This window comes from Triturus cristatus, chromosome 12 (assembly GCF_964204655.1).
Source record: "Triturus cristatus chromosome 12, aTriCri1.1, whole genome shotgun sequence".
Lineage (NCBI taxonomy): Eukaryota > Metazoa > Chordata > Amphibia > Caudata > Salamandridae > Triturus > Triturus cristatus.
Window position 1 is genome coordinate 154797465 of NC_140595.1, and position 20404 is coordinate 154817868.

At 44.8% G+C, this 20404-nt stretch overlaps 1 protein-coding gene across 2 annotated transcripts in view; it reads left to right on the forward strand.

The window, feature by feature from the left end:
• LOC146772950 (SLAM family member 9-like) overlaps window positions 1-20404 on the forward strand; it is a 282152-nt gene that overhangs the window by 135438 nt on the left and 126310 nt on the right. For both annotated transcript variants that reach the window (XM_085638140.1, XM_085638142.1), the window contains exon 4: window positions 4988-5129. In XM_085638140.1, coding sequence (XP_085494266.1) covers window positions 4988-5115 — 128 coding nt within the window. In that variant the 3' untranslated portion in view covers window positions 5116-5129. The remainder of the gene's footprint in view (window positions 1-4987; window positions 5130-20404) is intronic.

Sequence of the window (20404 nt, forward strand, 5' to 3'; positions counted from 1 at the left end):
TTACTCTGCATTTGCAAGCTTGTTTTGGGTTGGGAACGTTTAGGTAGTTCATAAGACAGCGTCCAGAAGAAGAACGTCAGAGCAGAACGTCATCTTCATGGAAGAGGTGTAGTCCAGGTAAACCTATAAGGAATAAACTACTTACTCTTGCAGGAAGAGAATGTCTAATCAGGTTAGAAATCAATGTCATTCGGTCATTATCAAATTTAGGACGCGTGTAATTGTGTGTATTCACCAAAAATAATCTCTCTTTTGTGCATTCCTCACTTCAAAACTATTTTCAAGTAATTCGCAAGGTGGAGCAAAAATGTCTTTACATAAATATCCCGGTCAGGCTTTACTACAGAAACAGTAGCAGTACTAGTAACTCAGCAAAAATGATTTTTTTTAGACACACTGGGACTTATTTACAAGCACCTTGCGTCGCCGGTGCGTCACTTTTAATATGGGAAAAGTGATGTACCGGCGGCGCAAAGGGCTTGTAAATAAGCCCCAGTGTTTGTCTGCATGTTAGAAGTCTTCCTATGCACTCATTCTCCTCAAACTTCCTCACATCTGTGCCTCGGCCTGGTCACCCCAACGCTCCCAGTACCTCCTGCCTCCTGCCTTCTGCTGCTGTGCCTGCCTGCCTGCTCGCCCTTGCCGTCAGCGAGCTCGCCTTTGCCGTCAGCGAGCGCCCCCGCCGCCGCAGGGCCGCCCGCCAAGCCCGCACTCGCTTTCCCGCCGCTGCCTGCCTGCGGCCCCGCCAGCCGATTGGATCCCACGCTCCCGCCTCCCAGCTGACCCACCCTCCCGGCTCCCTTCTTAAGGGGAACCCGGCTCAGTCCCGGGAGTGACCACTGCGCCTCGGCCTGGTCACCCCAACACTCCCAGTACCTCCTGCTCCTGCCTCCTGCCTTCTGCTGCTGTGCCTGCGTGCCTGCTCGCCCTTGCCGTCAGCGAGCTCGCCTTTGCCGTCAGCGAGCGCCCCCGCCGCCGCAGGGCCGCCCGTCAAGCCCGCACTCGCTTTCCCGCCGCTGCCTGCCTGCGGCCCCGCCCCCCCGCCAGCCGATTGGATCCCACGCTCCCGCCTCCCAGCTAACCCGCCCTCCCGGCTCCCTTCTTAAGGGGAACCCGGCTCCGCTACCCACGGACTCTTCTGCTGCCACACCTGCAAGTTCGCCTGCATCCGGACCTGCACTACTCCAGCACTGACCAAGACCACGACGCGCAACAGCAGCAGCCACCTCAAGTGCATCCTGCTCAACACCCGCTCCGTCCACAGACACGCCGTCGAGCTCTGGAACCTGCTCGACATCACAGCCCCAGACGTCGCCTTCCTCACGGAAACCTGGATGAACGCCTCCTCAGCGCCCGACATCGCCATCGCCATCCCAGACGGGTACAAGATCATCCGGAGGGACCGCGTCAACCAGACTGGAGGAGGCACCGCCATCATCCACAAGAACACCATCCGCATCACGACCAACACCGACGACACACTCGCACCCGCCGAGCACCTCCACTTCCAGATCCACACCGACCCAAAGACGACCCTCAGAGGCACCCTCATCTACAGACCCCCGGGACCACGCACACAATTCAGCGAAGACATCGCCGACTTCGTCAGCCCGCACACCCTCCCCTCCGCTGACTACATCCTCCTCGGGGACCTCAACTTCCACCTGGAGAACAACAACGACCGCAACACCACCACCCTGCTGGACAACCTCGCAAACCTCGGACTCAAGCAGCTGGTGACCACCCCCACCCACTACGCCGGACACACACTCAACCCCGTCTTCTCATCCAGCAAGGACATCACCTTCAGCCACGCCACCGGACTCCACTGGACGGACCACAGCGGCGTCCACTTCAGCTTCAGAAGGACCACGATCCACCACCACCAGCAACAGGTTGCACGCAGAAGCTGGAACAAGATCACAGCCGACCAGCTCGCGACTTCCCTGAGCATGAACCCACCCACCAGCGCAACGAACCCCAGCGAAGCGGCCACCAACCTCACGAAGTGGATCAGCGACTGCGCAGACGACCTCGCCCCTCTGAGGACCCCGCCTAGCAGACCCGGCAGCAAGAAAGCCCCTTGGTTCACAGACGAACTCAAGAGCTCCAAGAAGAACTGCAGAGCCCTCGAGAGAGCCTGGCGCAAAGACCCAACACCGGACAACATGACTGCCCTCAAGCTCGCCACCCGAAAACACCACCAACTGATCCACGCCACCAAGAAAACTGCATTCAAGGAACGCTTGGACAACAACGCACACAACAGCAAGGAACTTTTCAACATCGTTAAAGAGCTCTCCAACCCCAACGCCGGAAACAACGACATCACCCCTTCGCAAGATCTCTGCAACTCCCTCGCCTACTACTTCCACAACAAGATCGCGGACATACACAACAGCTTCAGCACTCAACCGACGCACGCCACGACCGAACCAGCGCCCCCCACCACCAACCTCCGCGCCTGGACCCCGATCAGCACCGAAGACACCGTCCGCACGATGAACTCCATCCACTCCGGATCTCCGTCCGACCCCTGCCCTCACCACGTCTTCAACAAGGCCGACACTGTCATCGCACCCTACCTGCGGGACATCATCAACACCTCCTTCAACACCGCTACCTTCCCGGAGAGCTGGAAGCACGCCGAACTCAGCGCTCTACTTAAGAAACCATCAGCCGACCCCACCGACCTCAAGAACTACCGCCCCATCTCGCTGCTCCCGTTTCCTGCAAAAGTCACCGAGAAGACCGTCAACAAGCAGCTGGCCGCCTTCCTCGAGACGAACGGATCCCTCGACCTCTCGCAGTCTGGCTTCCGGGCCAACCACAGCACCGAGACCGCCCTGATCACAGCCACCGATGACATCCGATCCCTGCTCGACAATGGAGAAACAGCGGCCCTCATCCTCCTTGATCTCTCCGCGGCTTTCGACACTGTCTGCCACCGTACCCTAGTGCAGCGCCTCAGCAACGTCGGAATCCAGGAGAAGGCACTGGAGTGGATCATCTCCTTCCTCGCCGGAAGGACACAGAGAGTCCGCCTCCCCCCGTTCAGATCAGAAGCCACCGAAGTCATCTGCGGCGTTCCTCAAGGCTCCTCGCTCAGCCCTACCCTCTTCAACGTCTACATGAGACCCCTCGCAGCCATCGCACGCCAGCACAACCTCAACATCATCTCCTACGCCGACGACACCCAGCTGATCCTCTCCCTCACCAACGACCCGGTCACCGCCAGAGCCAACCTACACGAAGGGATGAAAGAGGTAGCCGAATGGATGAAGAACAGCCGCCTGAAACTGAACTCGGACAAGACGGAAGTCCTCATTCTGGGATCTTCACCCTCCGCCTGGGATGACTCCTGGTGGCCCCCCGCCCTAGGCAGCGCACCCAAACCGACAGACCACGCACGTAACCTGGGCGTCATCCTGGACTCCTCCCTCTCCATGACCAGACAAGTCAACGCCGTCTCCTCGACGTGCTTCAACATCCTGCGCATGCTACGAAAGATCTTCCGGTGGAACCCCTACCGAGACCAGGAAGACGGTCACCCAGGCCCTCGTCACCATCCGACTGGACTACGGCAACTCCCTCTACGCCGGAACCACCGCCAAACTCCAGAAGAGGCTCCAGCGGATCCAGAACGCCTCAGCACGACTCATCCTGGACATCCCCCGTCGCAACCACATCTCCGGACACCTGAGAGACCTGCACTGGCTCCCGGTCAACAAAAGAATCACCTTCCGTCTCCTCACCCACGCACACAACGCTCTACACAACCAAGGCCCAGGATACCTCAACAGCCGCCTCAATTTCTACGCTCCCAAACACCAGCTTCGATCGACCGGCCATGCCCTCGCCGCCGTTCCCCGCATCCGAAGAGCCACCACAGGGGGAAGGTCCTTCTCCTACCTCGCCGCCAAGACCTGGAACTCCCTCCCGACCCACCTCCGCCTGACCCAGGACCACCTCGCCTTCAGGAAGCAGCTCAAGACCTGGCTGTTCGAGCAGTAGCAGACACCCTTCCCCTAGCGCCTTGAGACCCTCCGGGTGAGTAGTGCGCTTTATAAATGCATTGATTGATTGACATCTGTTCACCTCAATAATTCTGCTCTATCATTTTTCTCCTCACCTTCAGCACTTTATAACTCTCTACTAATCTATTTGCCCTTGCCAGCAGTTGTCATTTCTGGAAATGCTCTTACCTGGTTCTCCGTCTGGACCACTGTTTTTCTGGTGCTTGTCTCCCACTCCTTTATCAGCTGTGTTGCCTCTGGATTTGTCGTAGTTCATCTATTATCCTTTCTCTATACAACCTCCGTTAGTGACATCATAGCCTCTTTCATCTTCACCTTTCCTGTACATGTTAAATCTTCTCAATTACACCCCTTTCACCTTAACTCCAATCTAAAATTCCAAAATATCTTAAGACCCTTTATTGCTCTTCATTCCTTTATGTTGATCTCCTCTGAAACCTCCCCTGCCTTCCACATACAATCATATTACCAATTACACCTTGACACGCTCTCCCACTGCCAGAAATATGGAGTTCTTAGTTCGTATCAAAGTGAGCATAGAGTATTTATCAAACATCTAGTGAGAATTTGCCTACAGATTTAAACATCCTGCTTCTCCTTTGGAGCCTATAGACCTAGACTCCAATTTTAACTAGATCTACTTTACCTTCAACTCATTAATGTATGCACATACAAGAGGCTAATAGTGACAACGCCTGTTTGCCCACGGTAGAATTCTGAGGATTTTAGACCGTCAAGAGGTCTTTGCAGGACATAGTTTTGCTGGTATGGAAACTACATGTTCATAACAAGGGCATAAATAACCATCTATAATATGTGGAATTAAAAGTCCTTTTTTGTGTTTTATTCATGTAATTAAGGTAAAACGATTTGGCTAACTTTGAGAATGTTTCATTATGTCAACTGGTATATGCCTTTTTCAATTCTATTGCTTATCTCTTCTACTACAGGCTACAATCACTCAAATTGCAGTTCTCCTGCTGATCTTGATTCGAGGACAAGTGTTTTCCCATATGTTCGTGCTGCTATTATCCTCGTTGCTGTCGCCGCCGGTATTATCATCACTATACGGTGCTAGGAAAGACTAACAAGGTAAAAGAAACCACATTATAAAACTGCAGGTGGCTATTTGCTAATTAAATTAATTTGTTACTTTGGGGTGTTGCACTACAATTCTGTATGTGTTTGCTAATGATGTGGCTTTTTATCAACTACAGATGATCTAATTTTTCACACTTCGGAGTAGACTTCAGATTAGACAAAATACGGCAAGTTTGAAATAGTCATCTCTAGATTATGAATAACTGGAGTGGACTTTTGAGAGAACTAAACTTAAAATCCAGGCTATCATTAGAAATTGTAAATGATTCAATGCAGAGCGAAAGTTTTCTCTCTGGTAATATAAAAAGATACGTATAACTCAAGACAGAATTTGCTTCTCACTCTACGTTGGTGCAGATCTGTAATCAAGAGCACTTTATTTTATAAATGGCTTGCTAAATCAATTTAAGTTTGCAGAAGTAAAATCCTTTTCTGACCACTTGCTGTAAAGTGAGTGCTCTGTGCTTTGATTCTTCTTCCCCAGTTCTTCAAAAGAGGGAATGTCTTCACTAAGCACCCACTGCAAGAAAGAGGGGGAGACAGCTTGTATCCCTGTCCACATGTAGATGAATCACTGAACATTCACCAGACATTTTTTATTAAGTGTGGCTTGAGTGTTCTTTAGCCACAATCATGCTTGATCCTTTGAAGTGATATCTAGAAAGAGGGGAGTCTTCTGGAAAGCAGGACTGTAGGCTTTTTGATTAGGTTTCGCCAGTATCATGCCATCTCACACATGGAACTTAATTAATGCGCCATTAGCATGTGGCTTTACATCTTTCACTCTTGCTGTCAGTGTGAGATGTTAAGGAGTCCACATTATAGGGCGGAGGCCTGAGGTAATGAATGTTATGGAAACACAACAGTGCTTTTCTCAGGGAATAGTGAACAATGCTTACCCTATGACCAAAGACATAGGCATGAGGATAGAACTTTAAATATGTCAGGTCATGCTCTGATCAGCACTAAAGCTGTTTCACTTTACCCACAGTAGTTGAATCCCACATGTATGCGAAATGCACTTGGGAGTCGTTACTGGGGCTGAAATTCATCCCAGTAGAATGATGGAGTATCTAGCGGCCAGCAGTCAGTCCAGATACTGTAAGTCACTCGCACAAGTCATACTTTTCCCCCTGACTGCAATCAGAGTAGATGTCTACATTAGTTCATGGTACTAAATCTTGTTCCAAAGATCTTCAAATGGGAATGTTTACTGAATAAATCCCTCAATGAAGAAGCAAGTGGAATCACCCTTTCTTAACTCAAGATAGTGTTAGTGTGAACACAAACAGGGCTTCACAACAGTTACTGATTCAAAGAAACCATTTAAAAGGTTCTGCATGTCCGAGCAATCACTGACAGAATATCGGACCGAAAAATATCCGTGACCAGAATAATCGTGTCAAAAATATTGAGGACCAAAGTATCAAGAAGTTAAGTTCAAATAGGTAAGTATATACTATTCTTAACTCCATATCTATGTACCTTTACAATATATATATCATCAAGGTACATAGATGAGAAGTTACATGTATTAAAAGTTTACTTACCTATAGAAACGTACCTTCATGATATTTTTGCCCTCGATATCCTTGACGCGATATTTTGGTCCACGATATTTTTGATTCCGATATTTTGTCCGAACTGCTTCTTCTTTACAACAGTAGATATAAAGACACCACATCTATCTTTCCCAATATACTCAATCCACCTGCAAATAAACAAACCGTACACAGTAATGTGCTGTGAACAAAAAGGTTATGCATAAGGGTTGATATTGAGTTAAAAATTAAGTAATTACTTTCTCATCACTTTGGGCATGATTTATATTTTGGCAGATGGGTTACTCCATCAAGGGAGGAAAGAATATCTGTCACATTTGTGACGGGGCAACCAATCCACCGAACTCTACATTAGACTCATAATTCAGGACATATAATACCCTCTTTTCCAATCGTGATTTATTATCACTACTTTTGTTCCTGTCACTCACTAGACCATTATCCTCTTTTAATTCTCTCACTTTCACTACTTCTCTCTTCTCTCCCAGCTCTCCAGTTACACTATCCTGATTCAAAAAAGGTAAATATACATGTGTAGATTTACTCATGTGCAAAACTACCAATGCACGTAGTAGTATATCTACACTTTTTTGCTATTTAGCATTTCTGACTGTAGATTTAGACATAATCGTACGCTTTCATATCTCCACCCCCTGGTACAGCTTCTTACTAGTAACGTTTCACATAAGGGCGGAGATCTCCACCACCATCATGGACATCGCCATATGGAAAGTGTAAGGAAGAATATTAAACTCTAGTTCCATCTCCTCTTTCTTTTGATCCTAGCCCTCTGCCATTCGGTTGTATGATCTTCTCCGGAGGTTGTATTTCTCTAACAAAGTTGGCTTGTTACTTCCTTCACCTCCAGAGTCAACACTGTCTCCTGTTACTGATATGTCAGATTCAACCTCTGTTTCTGACTCATGATCTGAGGCTAGACTTCCACCAGCTATTCCTCCATTGGTAGATGATTGTTTTTGACGGGCATCATGCGTCCTAATGAATGTTAATATTCTATCTAATTCATAATCTTGACACTCACAATTACTTTTTGCTTTGTTTTCCTCAATTTTTCCCCCTCAAGTGTCTCTAATCGGTTTTCCATTTGTTTATGGAATATCTGGATTTCTTTTATCTCAAGGCCCTGAGGGAGGGGGAAGTGAACAGCTCAGTTGGGGTCATTCGAAGAGTCAGGTCTTGAGGTCCTTTCTGAATTGATGCAGCGTCGGGCTTCATTGGAGGTGAAGGGTGAGTTTGTTCCAGGTCTTGGCTGCTAACTAGGAAAAGAAGCTTCCACCTGCTATGGTCTTGTAGAAACGAGGGACGGTGGCTAAGGCAAGGTCGGCTGAGTAGAGGTTTCTTTTGGGGGCGTGGAAGAATATTCGATGTTTGAGGTATTGGGGTCCGGTGTTGTTGTGAGCTTTGTAGGCGTGTGTGAGCAGTTTGAAGGTTATTCTTCTTTTGACAGGGAGCCAGTGGAGGTCACGGAGGTGTTGGGCGTTGTGGTCATGTTGCAGAATGTCAGGCATGAGTCTAACTGTAGCGTTCTGGAGGGTCTGGAGTTTGCGGAGTAGTTTTTTTTGTTCACAGGTGGAAACAGATTATAGTCATAATCATGTGTTTTTATGCAGCCTACGATGTGCCCTGAAGTTTAAAAAACAGTACATCTCCCAGCATTCTTTAAATAAAATACTCCAGTTTGTAGCAACACAGTTTAGTGGTAATCCAGGTCCAATACCTTCACGCACTATGATGACATTAATAATATAAATCCTGAAGCCGGAAAGATAAAGTGACTACGTGCACAGTGTCACCATTAATAAAACACAGGTATCCAAACCGAAAGGCAGCAGCAACATATGCGCCTTTCATCCCTTACCTGCTTTTCATGCACCATGTTCTAGGTAAAAGTCCTCTCGGGCCACAGTAGCGGACTGGTCGTGCCCCCCAGTCCGCAATTAACAGCAAGAGAGTTCTCCATTATAGGGGCCATAGACCATCCATGGCAGCTTCCAATAGCGGGAACGGAGTGCCCGTAAATCAATTCATCGAGAAAAAGAGGCAGGAAGCCTGTTTCAAAGTTCCCAAGGTCTATTACTTACCAAATCAGTAGCAGCGTGCAAATCCTCATTGTCCTGACACGTTTCAACTCTGTGCAAGCCTTGTTCACAAGTGAAAACAGATTAAAGACATAATCACATGTTTTCATGCGGGCTACGATGTACCCTGTAGTTTTTAAAAAAATGACATCGCCTGGCATTCATCGAATAAACTACTCCAGTTTGTAGCAACACAGTTTAGTGGCAATCCAGGCTAAATACCTGCACACTCTGTGATGACATTAATAATAGAATTCCTGACGCCAGAAAGATAAGTGACTATGTCCATATTACTAATTATATATTATATATATAATTAAAAGAAAGTCTCTATTCTCTCATATATATATATATATATATATATATATATATATATATATATATATATATATATATATATATATATATATATATATATATATATATATATATATATATATATATATATATATATATATATATATATATGCAGACAAAGTCCTGACCTCCCGATTTCACAAAGGGAGTTTGGAAACAGGTACGGACCTCAGTCAATGCTCAATACTGCCATCCAAGAAATGCACCAAGCGGTTTTCAAGTTTCAAATCCTGACTTTTTATTTCAAATCGTCAGACAAGTGTCCGCCTCAGACGCGTTTCGATCGCCTCCGCGATCTTGATCACGGATTTATGGGCCACACGCACCCTGAGGCCCATGACAGGGCCTTTCATTGAAAACAGCTTCATTAAAGTGCGACTATATAGTGACTATTGGGACACGGACTGCAAGTCCCACAATCCATGTGGGTGAAATTTATCAGTCCATCTGAGGACATTTAAATATACAAATAGTGTGGGAGTGTCCAGTAGCACGAATTCAGTTAAAGCCTCTGACGACGAGCAGCAGCTCAGAAACGCGTAAGGCTATCTTCAAGTTAATTGAATGGCTGAAATTCTATGGGGTTGTGAGGTGGTCCTTACCTGATTAGTAACTTCTGCAGAGTGCGTTCTTACCTGTGGGTATCTTGGAGCGGCGATATACACATATACACATATTATCTACTGGAGGTCGCCAGTAGATAGTTAGGACCGTGTTTCCATAGGAAATCTGCAACATTCTATTTGGAATAACTTTGGCGCTGGTTGACGAATCCTCGCGAAATTTTCAAAATAGGTGGGGCGCTCCGCTCCGCTCCTACCCTGAAAGTCTCGGGGGGATTTGTCAAGCAGGGGCTGAGAAAAAAGGGGGGTCCCAAAACACGTTTTCCCCATGCAATTTTCCATAGGGACCTTTAGTCCAAGGTACAGCCCGAACGGCTGAACAGAATTACTTGAAATTTGGCAGAGGTAGTCTTCAGGTCAGGCATGTGCCTTTTGCATATATGGTGTCAATCTGTTCAGTAGTTCCTGAGAAAATCAAAAGTAAAATCACATACATATCTGGGCGGAGCCTAACCACACATCTCATCGTGAGCTCTGATTGGCTGTCAGTACTTCATCCAAGAAGTGTTGGCAGCCATCTTGGGACCAATATACATGATAGCACCTCATTAAAATGCATTGCAGTTAATAGAAGGTTTTAAGACTTTAGTTACATTATAAATCATTTGTAGATGGTACCATACTCTTTTTAGGAACTGTGGTGTGTTCTAAGGTGATTTTACCATGTGAAAAAGCCTTCTGCTGTGATATCACGAACCATGTTTGAGAGAAAACTATTTTCTCATACTTTTCCCACAGAGGTTTGGAAGGTGATCTATAAGCTAAACTGAGAGCATATTTTCAGTAAATTCACATTATCTTTCTAAGTCATGTAAGAATGAAGTCTGACATTCTCAGTAAAACATGTACATCCAACAAGGGCAGAGACTGTCAGTTGATTCCTTTGTGTTCTACTGCAGCTTCCCAGAGTGCTCTAAAGAACAACTAGAGCGCTAACAGTCTTACTTATGACAAAAGTATGGCACACCTGAAGCCATCTTCATTGGAATAAAGTGGTAACACTTAAAACATTTAATTTACAAAGGAACAAAATGAGGGGGTTCATTTTGCCATATAAATTATGATTAGTGCTGCAGAAAGAAAAACTAGGGCACATTTTGACTTCTGAAATCCTCTTTTATTTCACAAAAACATTCTGACATGCAGACTGAAACATGCACTTTGAATACCAGCAGCAGACTTGCCTGGTGAGCAGTAGCTTTACTACAGTGATCTAATGAGCAACTAGAGTGCTAACATTCAGAATTTATGGAAAATGTGTGACACATCTGAATGCCTTCTTGATGGAATCAAAGTAAAAAACTGAAAGTATTTCCTACTGAGGAGACTGCAGTAAATGAGGAAATTAGGAAACTTCATAACAAATAAATCTCCCAAGATGGCCACCAGAGACAAAAGAGCCCAAATGTAGCCCAAATATCACCCAGATGTAGCCCAAGTATAGCCCAATGACAGAATGTCCCAGAGTGTTCTTAAGAACAACTAGAGCGCTTACTGTCTTACTTATGACAAAAGTATGGCACACCTGAAGCCATCTTGATTGGAATAAACTGGTAACACTTAAAACATGTAATTTAAAAAGGAACACAATGAGGGGGTTCATTTTGCCATAGAAATTATGATTAGTGCTGGAGAAAGAAAAATGAGGGCACATTTTGAGTGACTTCTCAAATCCTCTTCGATTTCATTAAAAAATTCTGATATGCAGACTGAAACATGCACTTCTAATACTAGCAGCAGACTTCCGTGGTGAGCGGTAGATTTACTAGAGTGATCTAATGAGCAACTAGAGTGCTAACATTCAGAATTTATGGCAAATGTGTGACATATCTGAATACCTTCTTGATGGAATCAAAGTAAAAAACTGAAAGCATTTCCTACTGAGGAGACTGCAGTAAATGAGGAAATTAGGAAACTTCATAACAAATAAATCTCCTAAAATGGCCACCAGAGACAAAAGAGCCCAAATGTAGCCCAAATATCACCCAGATGTAGCCCAAATGTAGCCCAATGACAGAAGTGTGCAAAACACTTATTTTTTGTGTATTTGCAGTTTTATATAGTGCAGACTTGTCAGGTATTGGAGTGCTTTACATGAACATTGGTTACATCACATAAGATCAAATTCATTTTGGTTGTAGACATGGGGAGATTAAGTGATTTGACCAGAATCACAGAATGTTAAGCTGAAGCAGAAACTCCAACCTGGTTCCCCAGTTGCAAAGTCTGCAGCTCTGGAAGTAACACCACACCCTCTCCCCTTGGATGCAACATTTAATCAAGTGGTCAACTGGATAAAAAAACTAAGATTACAAATAATTTAAAAATTCTTTGTCGCTATTTGAAAACTCAGAAAATATGTCCTCATTTTAGTTTTTTAGAGCACTAACCATAATTTTGATGCAAATTAGACCCTCTCATATATGTAATTTCTAAAGGAAATGCTCTAGGCATTACAGTTTTGATTACATCAAGATGACGTCAGGCATTCCACACTTTTGTAATAAATATAGAATGTTAGCAATCTAGTTGTTCATTGGGATACTGTTGAGAGGCAGAGGCCAGGGGCACGGACTCTGAAAATTGAAGGCAGGTAGGAGAGTGCAGAGGCAACAATTTGACCACACTAGGCAGGCAGGAAGGGCAGTGGCAGCACAACAGACTATGGAGGGCAGTGGAAAGGGGGGCAGGGGCAACAAACCAACAATACAGGACTGGCAAGAGAGGCTGTGGCAATATAATAGACCATTGTGGGCAGAAGGAAGAGGCAGTGGTCATACAACCATACATGCCAACAGACCCGTTTCAGCCAGGAAACGTCCAATGTTTTTAAGCTCAAATGGGCTTTACTTGATCTGTTTCCTGTCTACAATCTTCTCTTTTTCAATGTAACTCAAAGGGGAAAATCAATACCCCAGTTTTATTTCAAAATCTCCCTCTTACCAAGTTCAAAATGTTCGCAAGTATGGTACATTGGATCATGGTAGGCAGGAGGAATTGGGGTAGGGACATGGACTCGGATAACAGAGGACAGGAGGGACATTGAGAGGTGCACCTGCTGCAGATCGGCACATATAAATTCTCCCTGCTTCCACGGACAGAGCAAACCTACAGTCGCACGCACATACACACATCATACGCTAGGGCCCATCACACTAAAATTCACACTATTACTCTATCCACACTGAATATAGGAGAGAAAACCTAAACCAATCTGCATCTACAATGAGGTCAATGCGACCCTAATGACATTGTCCTGAGTCATGATTTTAAACATAGGAAATACATTTGAAAACTCAAAAAATGACAAGGAATAAACACCCGACACCAGAATTCAAACGAATGCTTGTTTATCTAAATTAATTCAAATGGAAATCAATCATTAGCAAAATCATTATTCTCATATTTACCTATTCTAGCTAAAGGGTCAGGACAGGTCTCTCGGTAAAGTCTCTCGAGCTGCCGTCCTCAGCATAGGTTCAAGAAGAAGTCCAAAACGCGATGACCACAAAGAATGCAATGAATGTAATGAGCGCAATGGAACACGGACCCTCTCTAGTCTAACATATTTATAAGGAAAAGGACAAATAAAAAGTTACAAACAAATGTTGAATATCCGTTGAGCCGCTGAGCAGAGCGAGCAGGAAAGGATGTCACTCGGTTACATTTAGAAAACCTCCGCTCAGGAAAAATCACAAAAATAAAAAACACGGAAAAAGGAAACTCGAGTTTGCAAATGTTACTTTTGTGAATGCTCTTCCTTGGTATCATAGCAGAGCCACCGCAGACTGGTCATTGTTCATTGTGGCTTTATCCTTCTCCAAGGACAATTGGAATCATTCCCAGAGCTGCTGTCCTCACGGAAACTTTCTACTCAGGCAGAGGCTGTGGTCAGGTGACTTTCAACCATGTTCAGCAAAGCCTCTCGTCAAAATTCAATCACTCGAGCGCAGGCTGTAAATGGCAGCCATCTTTATTTAGGCCAAAACGGACCATCTTAATTAAAAGAAACACAAAACAACGTTACCACATCATAATGATTGTACAGTGTTAATCCCCACTAATACCCTTATGTGTATGTAATTATCTAGCCTTCTGCAACACAATAATGCATTAGCACACGTTATTTTAAAAGCACAAACACAAAACAAATAGCACTTTTGCGACACTTATTTAATAAAACCGCACATTATTATTAAGCAACATATATGCGTCCCACGTGTAATTTCTCTCATTAGTAATGTTGATTAATTTGAACTTTTAACAAAGCAAACTATTAATTAATGTTCTCAAATTAGTAATTTTAATCATAACATATAGACAAAACTGGAGCTTAAAACTCGATAAATTTTCAACAGAAAACTCTGCTCCAGCAATCCCCCCTTTGGTGATATCTTATCACCACAAAAACCACCCAAAAAAAAAATGTAGTCCCAATTTTTAGGAGAAACTGAAAATGTCTTTTATGTCACAACATTAAACACCAGACTCTCTCACATCATCCCTCTTTGACTCCAAGTAAACACTCTCCCTCAATTCTTCTAATTCTATTTCTTGTGGGTCTCTCCTTGACCTTTTTTGTTTCTTTTCAGCATTTCCTCTAATTATTCTCTTTTTCCCTCCCCTGTTTTTACAACACAAACACCCCAATCTTAGTATCAATAAAGCAACAATTACGCATGTTAATGGAAATAAAATTTTACCAATAATGGTATTACCTATTTTAGCAATAAAACTCTTAACAGCAAATAACTTATTAGCTATTTTAGTCCAGATACTTTCAGCTTCCAGTGGTACTAATTCTTCATGCAAATCAGTAATATTTTTGATATAGACCTTTAGATCTTTGCTTTCGTCAGGAATGTAAGTGCAACAATGTTGAACTTTCAGCATTCCACAGACTCCACCCTCCTTGGCCAATAGAATATCAAGGGCAAGTCGATTTTGCATAGACATGGCACGTACGGCAATCATCTCCGTATTTACCAAAAGAAACCCTCCAGCGGTACTTGTCGATAAGCGATCCACCACTGTTGACAGTTTCCGAATCCCATATGCATTTAAAGAAATTCCCACTGCTGGAAATAAAGATCCAAAAATATCACCTACGATTTCTGACCAAGTTTCTCTCTTAAAACGTGTTAGTAAATTAATGTGTTCTACATCTTCTATCCTATCTATATGAAAAATGTTGGGAAAGACCAGGCCCACATAACACGTGCCATACCAATGGTCAGGCAACTTGTAATAAGCCTTGTTCCCACAAACATAATACACTCCTGGGAAAACTGGATCTTCACCACCTTTAAAACCCCATTGGTTGCAATGAAGTATGTATCATGACACTCACTAGTCCCAACAAAATATGTATCATATTGGGATCTCTTTCTGGTAATGCATAGTTTACCCTTCTGTGGTGCATCTAAAGCCAAAGTTGGACTGGCCCCATTCCTTAATTCCTTTCCCATCTCAATGTCCCAAATTGTCTCACTCACTTTATATTTCCATGCCTTTTCATGCATGCTCATTCTCCTTTCCTCTACCATGTTTAGGAAAGCTTTCTCCTCTTCTTTCAAACTGCAAGTTAAATTGTTTCTACAAATGTAATCTAATGTTAATTCGTCTTTCTCAATAAAAAAATCTCACCAAAAATGTTAGCTTCTTTAGCTGGATTCAGCTTTTTATTCATAGGCAATTGCCCAAAAATGTTATCTTTGTTAGACATCTCATAATCTATTTTCCCTAACAAATAAAAAACACTACTTAACACACTACATGAAATCCCATACGTAGCTGGTAAATGGTGATAAGTGACACCTTCTGAAACAGATGCAGGTAACTGCATACATACGTAGCAATCCCTAACTTCCATTGTCTTTACGTATTCATACAACAACTTTGAAAAAACATTGCTAGAAAAATCATTAATTGACCTATCTTTATGTATGTAAATGTTACTAATTCTAGTTGGAACTACTTTCTGTGAACTCTTCTCTACACTTGTCACATTCTCAGTATGTATCCAAAAGTGTCTATTGTAACTCTAAAAGTAACTAGTAAAGCTCGTACACCCCATAATAGCATTAATAATTCAGTACAGCAGCAGCACATTCTACACCATCTTTTCAAGAAGGCACATCTACTTTGATTATTTTCTGTGTTAGCCATTTTACTACTTTGGCAGTGTCTTTTGACTTAGCCTCTTCTACTCCACTACTGAAACACTAGAACACTAGATTATTTCACACAGCTAATTCAGATTTTCTCTTTTCACTTCTCCAAGTGACTCCTCTAGTTCACTCATTTTAGATTTTCATCACTTTTCACTTCTTCTTCAGCAACATCGAATTGTATCAGATCTTCAACAACATCCTGTGCAACCGACTCTTCTCCAATGTCAGTCAGGATAACTTTCAGGATTCCAACAGTTTTCTCCTCAACCACTTCACGTACGGTCCCCTCTGGATTTCCTTGACTTTCTGTCTCTTCACCTTCAGACAGTGCCACGTACGTCCATTCCGGTGACCTATACTTCTGGTTAGGTTTTCTGATTCTCTTGATCTCTTCTGGTTCTTTTGTAACCTTTTGTTTTTCACCTTTTGCTTGATTCTGACTCGACACCTCGTTCACCTGTTCAGCTTTCGATGAATTTGCTCGTGTCAGTCTATATCTTAGCCTCTTTATCCTGTTAGGCCAAAGATCTCCTCTTACAACCCTCTTTGGTCTCACTTCTTCATTATTTCTTTCTCCGAACCATGTTCAGCAAAGCCTCTCGTCAAAATTCAATCACTCGAGCGCAGGCTGTAAATGGCAGCCATCTTTATTTAGGCCAAAACGGACCATCTTAATTAAAAGAAACACAAAACAACGTTACCACATCATAATGATTGTACAGTGTTAATCCCCACTAATACCCTTATGTGTATGTAATTATCTAGCCTTCTGCAACACAATAAAGCATTAGCACACGTTATTTTAAAAGCACAAACACAAAACAAATAGCACTTTTGCGACACTTATTCAATAAAACCGCACATTATTATTAAGCAACATATATGCGTCCCACGTGTAATTTCCCTCATTAGTAATATTGATTAATTTGAACTTTTAACAAAACAAACTATTAATTAATGTTCTCAAATTAGTAATTTTAATCATAACATATAGACAAAACTGGAGCTTAAAACTCGATAAATTTTCAACAGAAAACTCTGCTCCAGCACACCAAACTGACCCTACAGGGCAGGCATCAGGGTTTGCAGCAGCACAATACACCACACAGGGCATGCAGGACTGGAGTGCAGCACAACAATCCATAGAAAGCAATAGGGAGGGGACAGGACCATGCACATGGACAACAGACAACAGAGGGGAAAGAGGCAATGGTAGCTAGCTGACCATAATGGACAGACAGGAGAGAAAGCTGCAGCATAACAGACCATAAAGGGCAGGAGGGAGGGATCAGGGGCATTACAATGGAGCCGACAAGCCAGGAGGGAGGGAATAGGGGTCTGCACATGGAAACAGAGGGCTGGGGGCAAGGGGGCAGGGCAGGAGCAGCAAGATGACCATGGAGGTCAGGCAAAATGGGCACTAGAAACAAGACACACCATCGAGAGCATCAGTGAGACTATGATGGCATACACACAGACCATGGAGGGAAGGTGGGAGGGGGTCAGGAGCAGCTAGCTGACCACACAGGTTAGGTGGGAGGGGCCATGGCAGCACAGAAGACCATGCATGGCAAGCGGGAGGGTTAGTGGCAGCACAATGGCTATGATGGGCAAGAAGGAGGGTGCAGGGGCATGCACAAAGGACCATGGAGGATAGAAGGGAGGGTCAGGACCTGGGAACAGACAAGAGAGTTCAGGGGAAGGGGCCTCACAACAGACCGCGCGGGGCAGGCAGGAGGAGCAGTTGCAGCACAACAGACCAGGGAGGGCAGAAGGGTGTGGCAGAAAAATGGACCATGGAGGACAGGAGGAAGGGGATAGGGGCATGGCATGTGGACAGGCAGGTTGGAGGTGGCAGGGACAGGTTACAGTCATCTGACAATGCTAGGCAGGTGGTAGGGGAGTGGCAGGCAGAACACTCAGAGTAGATAGGAGTAGCAGGTCCATGGAACATGGTGGTCAAAAAGGATGGAGCAGGGGTATGCACAAAGACATCGGAGGGCAGGGGGAAGGAGAATAGGGGCAGCAAGCAAAGCACAGAGGCTAAGCAGGAGGTCAATGATGGGTCATAGAATTGGGCAATGGAGGGCAGGATGAGTGGACTGGTACATCATGCTAAATGCAGGACAGTGGCAGCACATCAGACCATGCATGGCAGGAGGGAGGAGGCTAGTCCATGGATTCAGACAACAGAGGATAGGGAGGAGGTGGATGGGGCAGCAAGCTAACTGTTCATAGAAGGTGGGTATTAGGTACTTTATTGTTTTTAAAATGTGTGTCTGTGCAAACTACTTAAAATATGAACAAGTATGCAGCATAATCTCACTTTTATTCTGGAAGAAGAGGACGTTTGGGACTGTGACTCCGGGCTCACTTGGCAGAAACATCCCCTGACCCTCCACCCCCCATCGCAAAATGTAATGCCCGTGAAAAGGGTAGGTGGACGCAGTGTTATATAGAACATAGTCCTGAGAGCACGATTGAAAATGAAAACTAGATATAGTATATGGTATAAACTATGCACCAAAAAGTGTGATATAAGATGAACCGGTGCGTGAAATATAATATGCAATACATTGTGCGCAATGACAGATTCATTGGAGAGCGCGAGATAGCACAGGCACTAGCGCTTGCTATGTAATATGCGCCTTGGAGTGTAATATGCACAGGGCAGTGTTGTGTAACCTAAGTAGTCTCTAAAGTTGTAATATAAAATATGTGCTGGGTAGTGTAACATTGCATATGCACTGTGACAAAGATATGGATCCCAGATTGTAATATGTATGGCATAGCGCTGTGCTTTATAACATAGGCATCGAGGAAGGCACGTTAGATGGGGCAATATAACCCGTGCGAAGGCAAGTGTGGCATGACATATTCACGGGGTGGTGTTACAGTGCACATGGGCTAGAGAGTGTCATAGCATACGCACTAGCTGGTGGAATACAACACAGAGGTGTGTGGCACTCGGCAGGTACTGGTGGGTGTAACACAGCATTGGGCTCAGCCAGGAGCACGCTGTGACTCTCAAGTGAGGTTTGTCTCCTTTCCAGAGAGTAAAATAAAAAGTATTACACATCCGGTGGTGGATGTGTTTTTTATTAACCGTGAGGGGGTTTCTTGCATAGTTTGGTCGAATTTTTGTCGAATCCCCTTTGAATGGCTTGGTGTGCATGTGTATTAAATGTGCCCGGCAATAGCTACCCATGTTTGTATAAATAAACGACAATTCATTGTATGCATAGTCGCCTTTTAATGAATATCACGCAAATCATCATGGTGATAGGTACATACGGTTTGTCCAGCATGTCCTAGGTATTTCTATAAATATATATTTTAAAAAAAAATAAAAAACAAAGGCCGGCCCCGGGGGATGGGGTCCCCGGGGCCATAAGTGGCCTGAGGAGGGGGGCAACACAGCCCCCCTCCTAAAGAATAAAAAAAGAAATAAAAGGCCATGACCTGGGGGTTGGGGTCCCCGGGGCCGATTAAGGCCTTGGGAGGGCCAAATTAATTTTTTTCAACAAAAAAAATTAGGGTGCAGGCCCTGGGGGATGGGGTCCCCAGGGCTAATAAATTAGAAAAAGAAAGGGGGCCACACAGCCCTCCTTCTTAAAAATAAATAAATAAAAGACCGGCATCGCGCCGGAGGCCACGCCCCCTCCTTGCAGCACTCTGCAAACGCGCCCCCTGGCCAGTTGTAAGTTGAGGAATTAATTCCCCTTCAATACTGAGGGTCCCTGAGGGCCAACTAGCCCAACAGGTATCTCCAGTATGCGCCAGGGAGCTGCGTTGCAGACAGGTGTTCTGAGGCCACGCCCCTTTTTACACCTCCATGCAACGCAGCTCTGTGGCGCTTACTGGAGGTACCTAGTGGGCTAGTTTGACCCTAGGGACCCTTAGGATTCAAGGGGACTTAATCTCTCAACTCAGAACGCCCACAGGCCCTGTGGCGCGTTTTTAAGTTGAGGAAATAATTCCCTTTCAATCCTGAGGGACCCTGGGGTCCAACTAGCCCACCAGGTGCTTCCAGTAAGCACCACTGCTCTGCATTGCAGAGAGGTGGTGCAGGCCGTGCCACTTTTTACACCTCTCTGCAACGCAGCTCTGTGGCGCTTACTGGAGGTACCTAGTGGTCTAGTTGGACCCTAGGGACCCTCAGGATTCAAGGGGACTTAATCTCCCAACTTAAAACGGCTACAGGGCGTGTTTACACAGTGGGGAAGGGAGGGGACAGGGCATGAGGTGACGTGTTCGAACACGCCCTGTGGTGCGTTTTAAGAGGTAGTTGTAATCCCCTGCCCTATTGTATACTAGGGGCTTACAGAGGAGGTCATGCTAATCACAGGGGGACCCCAACACATAGTGTGCCCTAGTGTATGTAGGTGTTTTCACTGTATTCTGAGTGTCTTTTAACATAGCACTGGCTCTAAGACTGGTTAGTCAGACTCA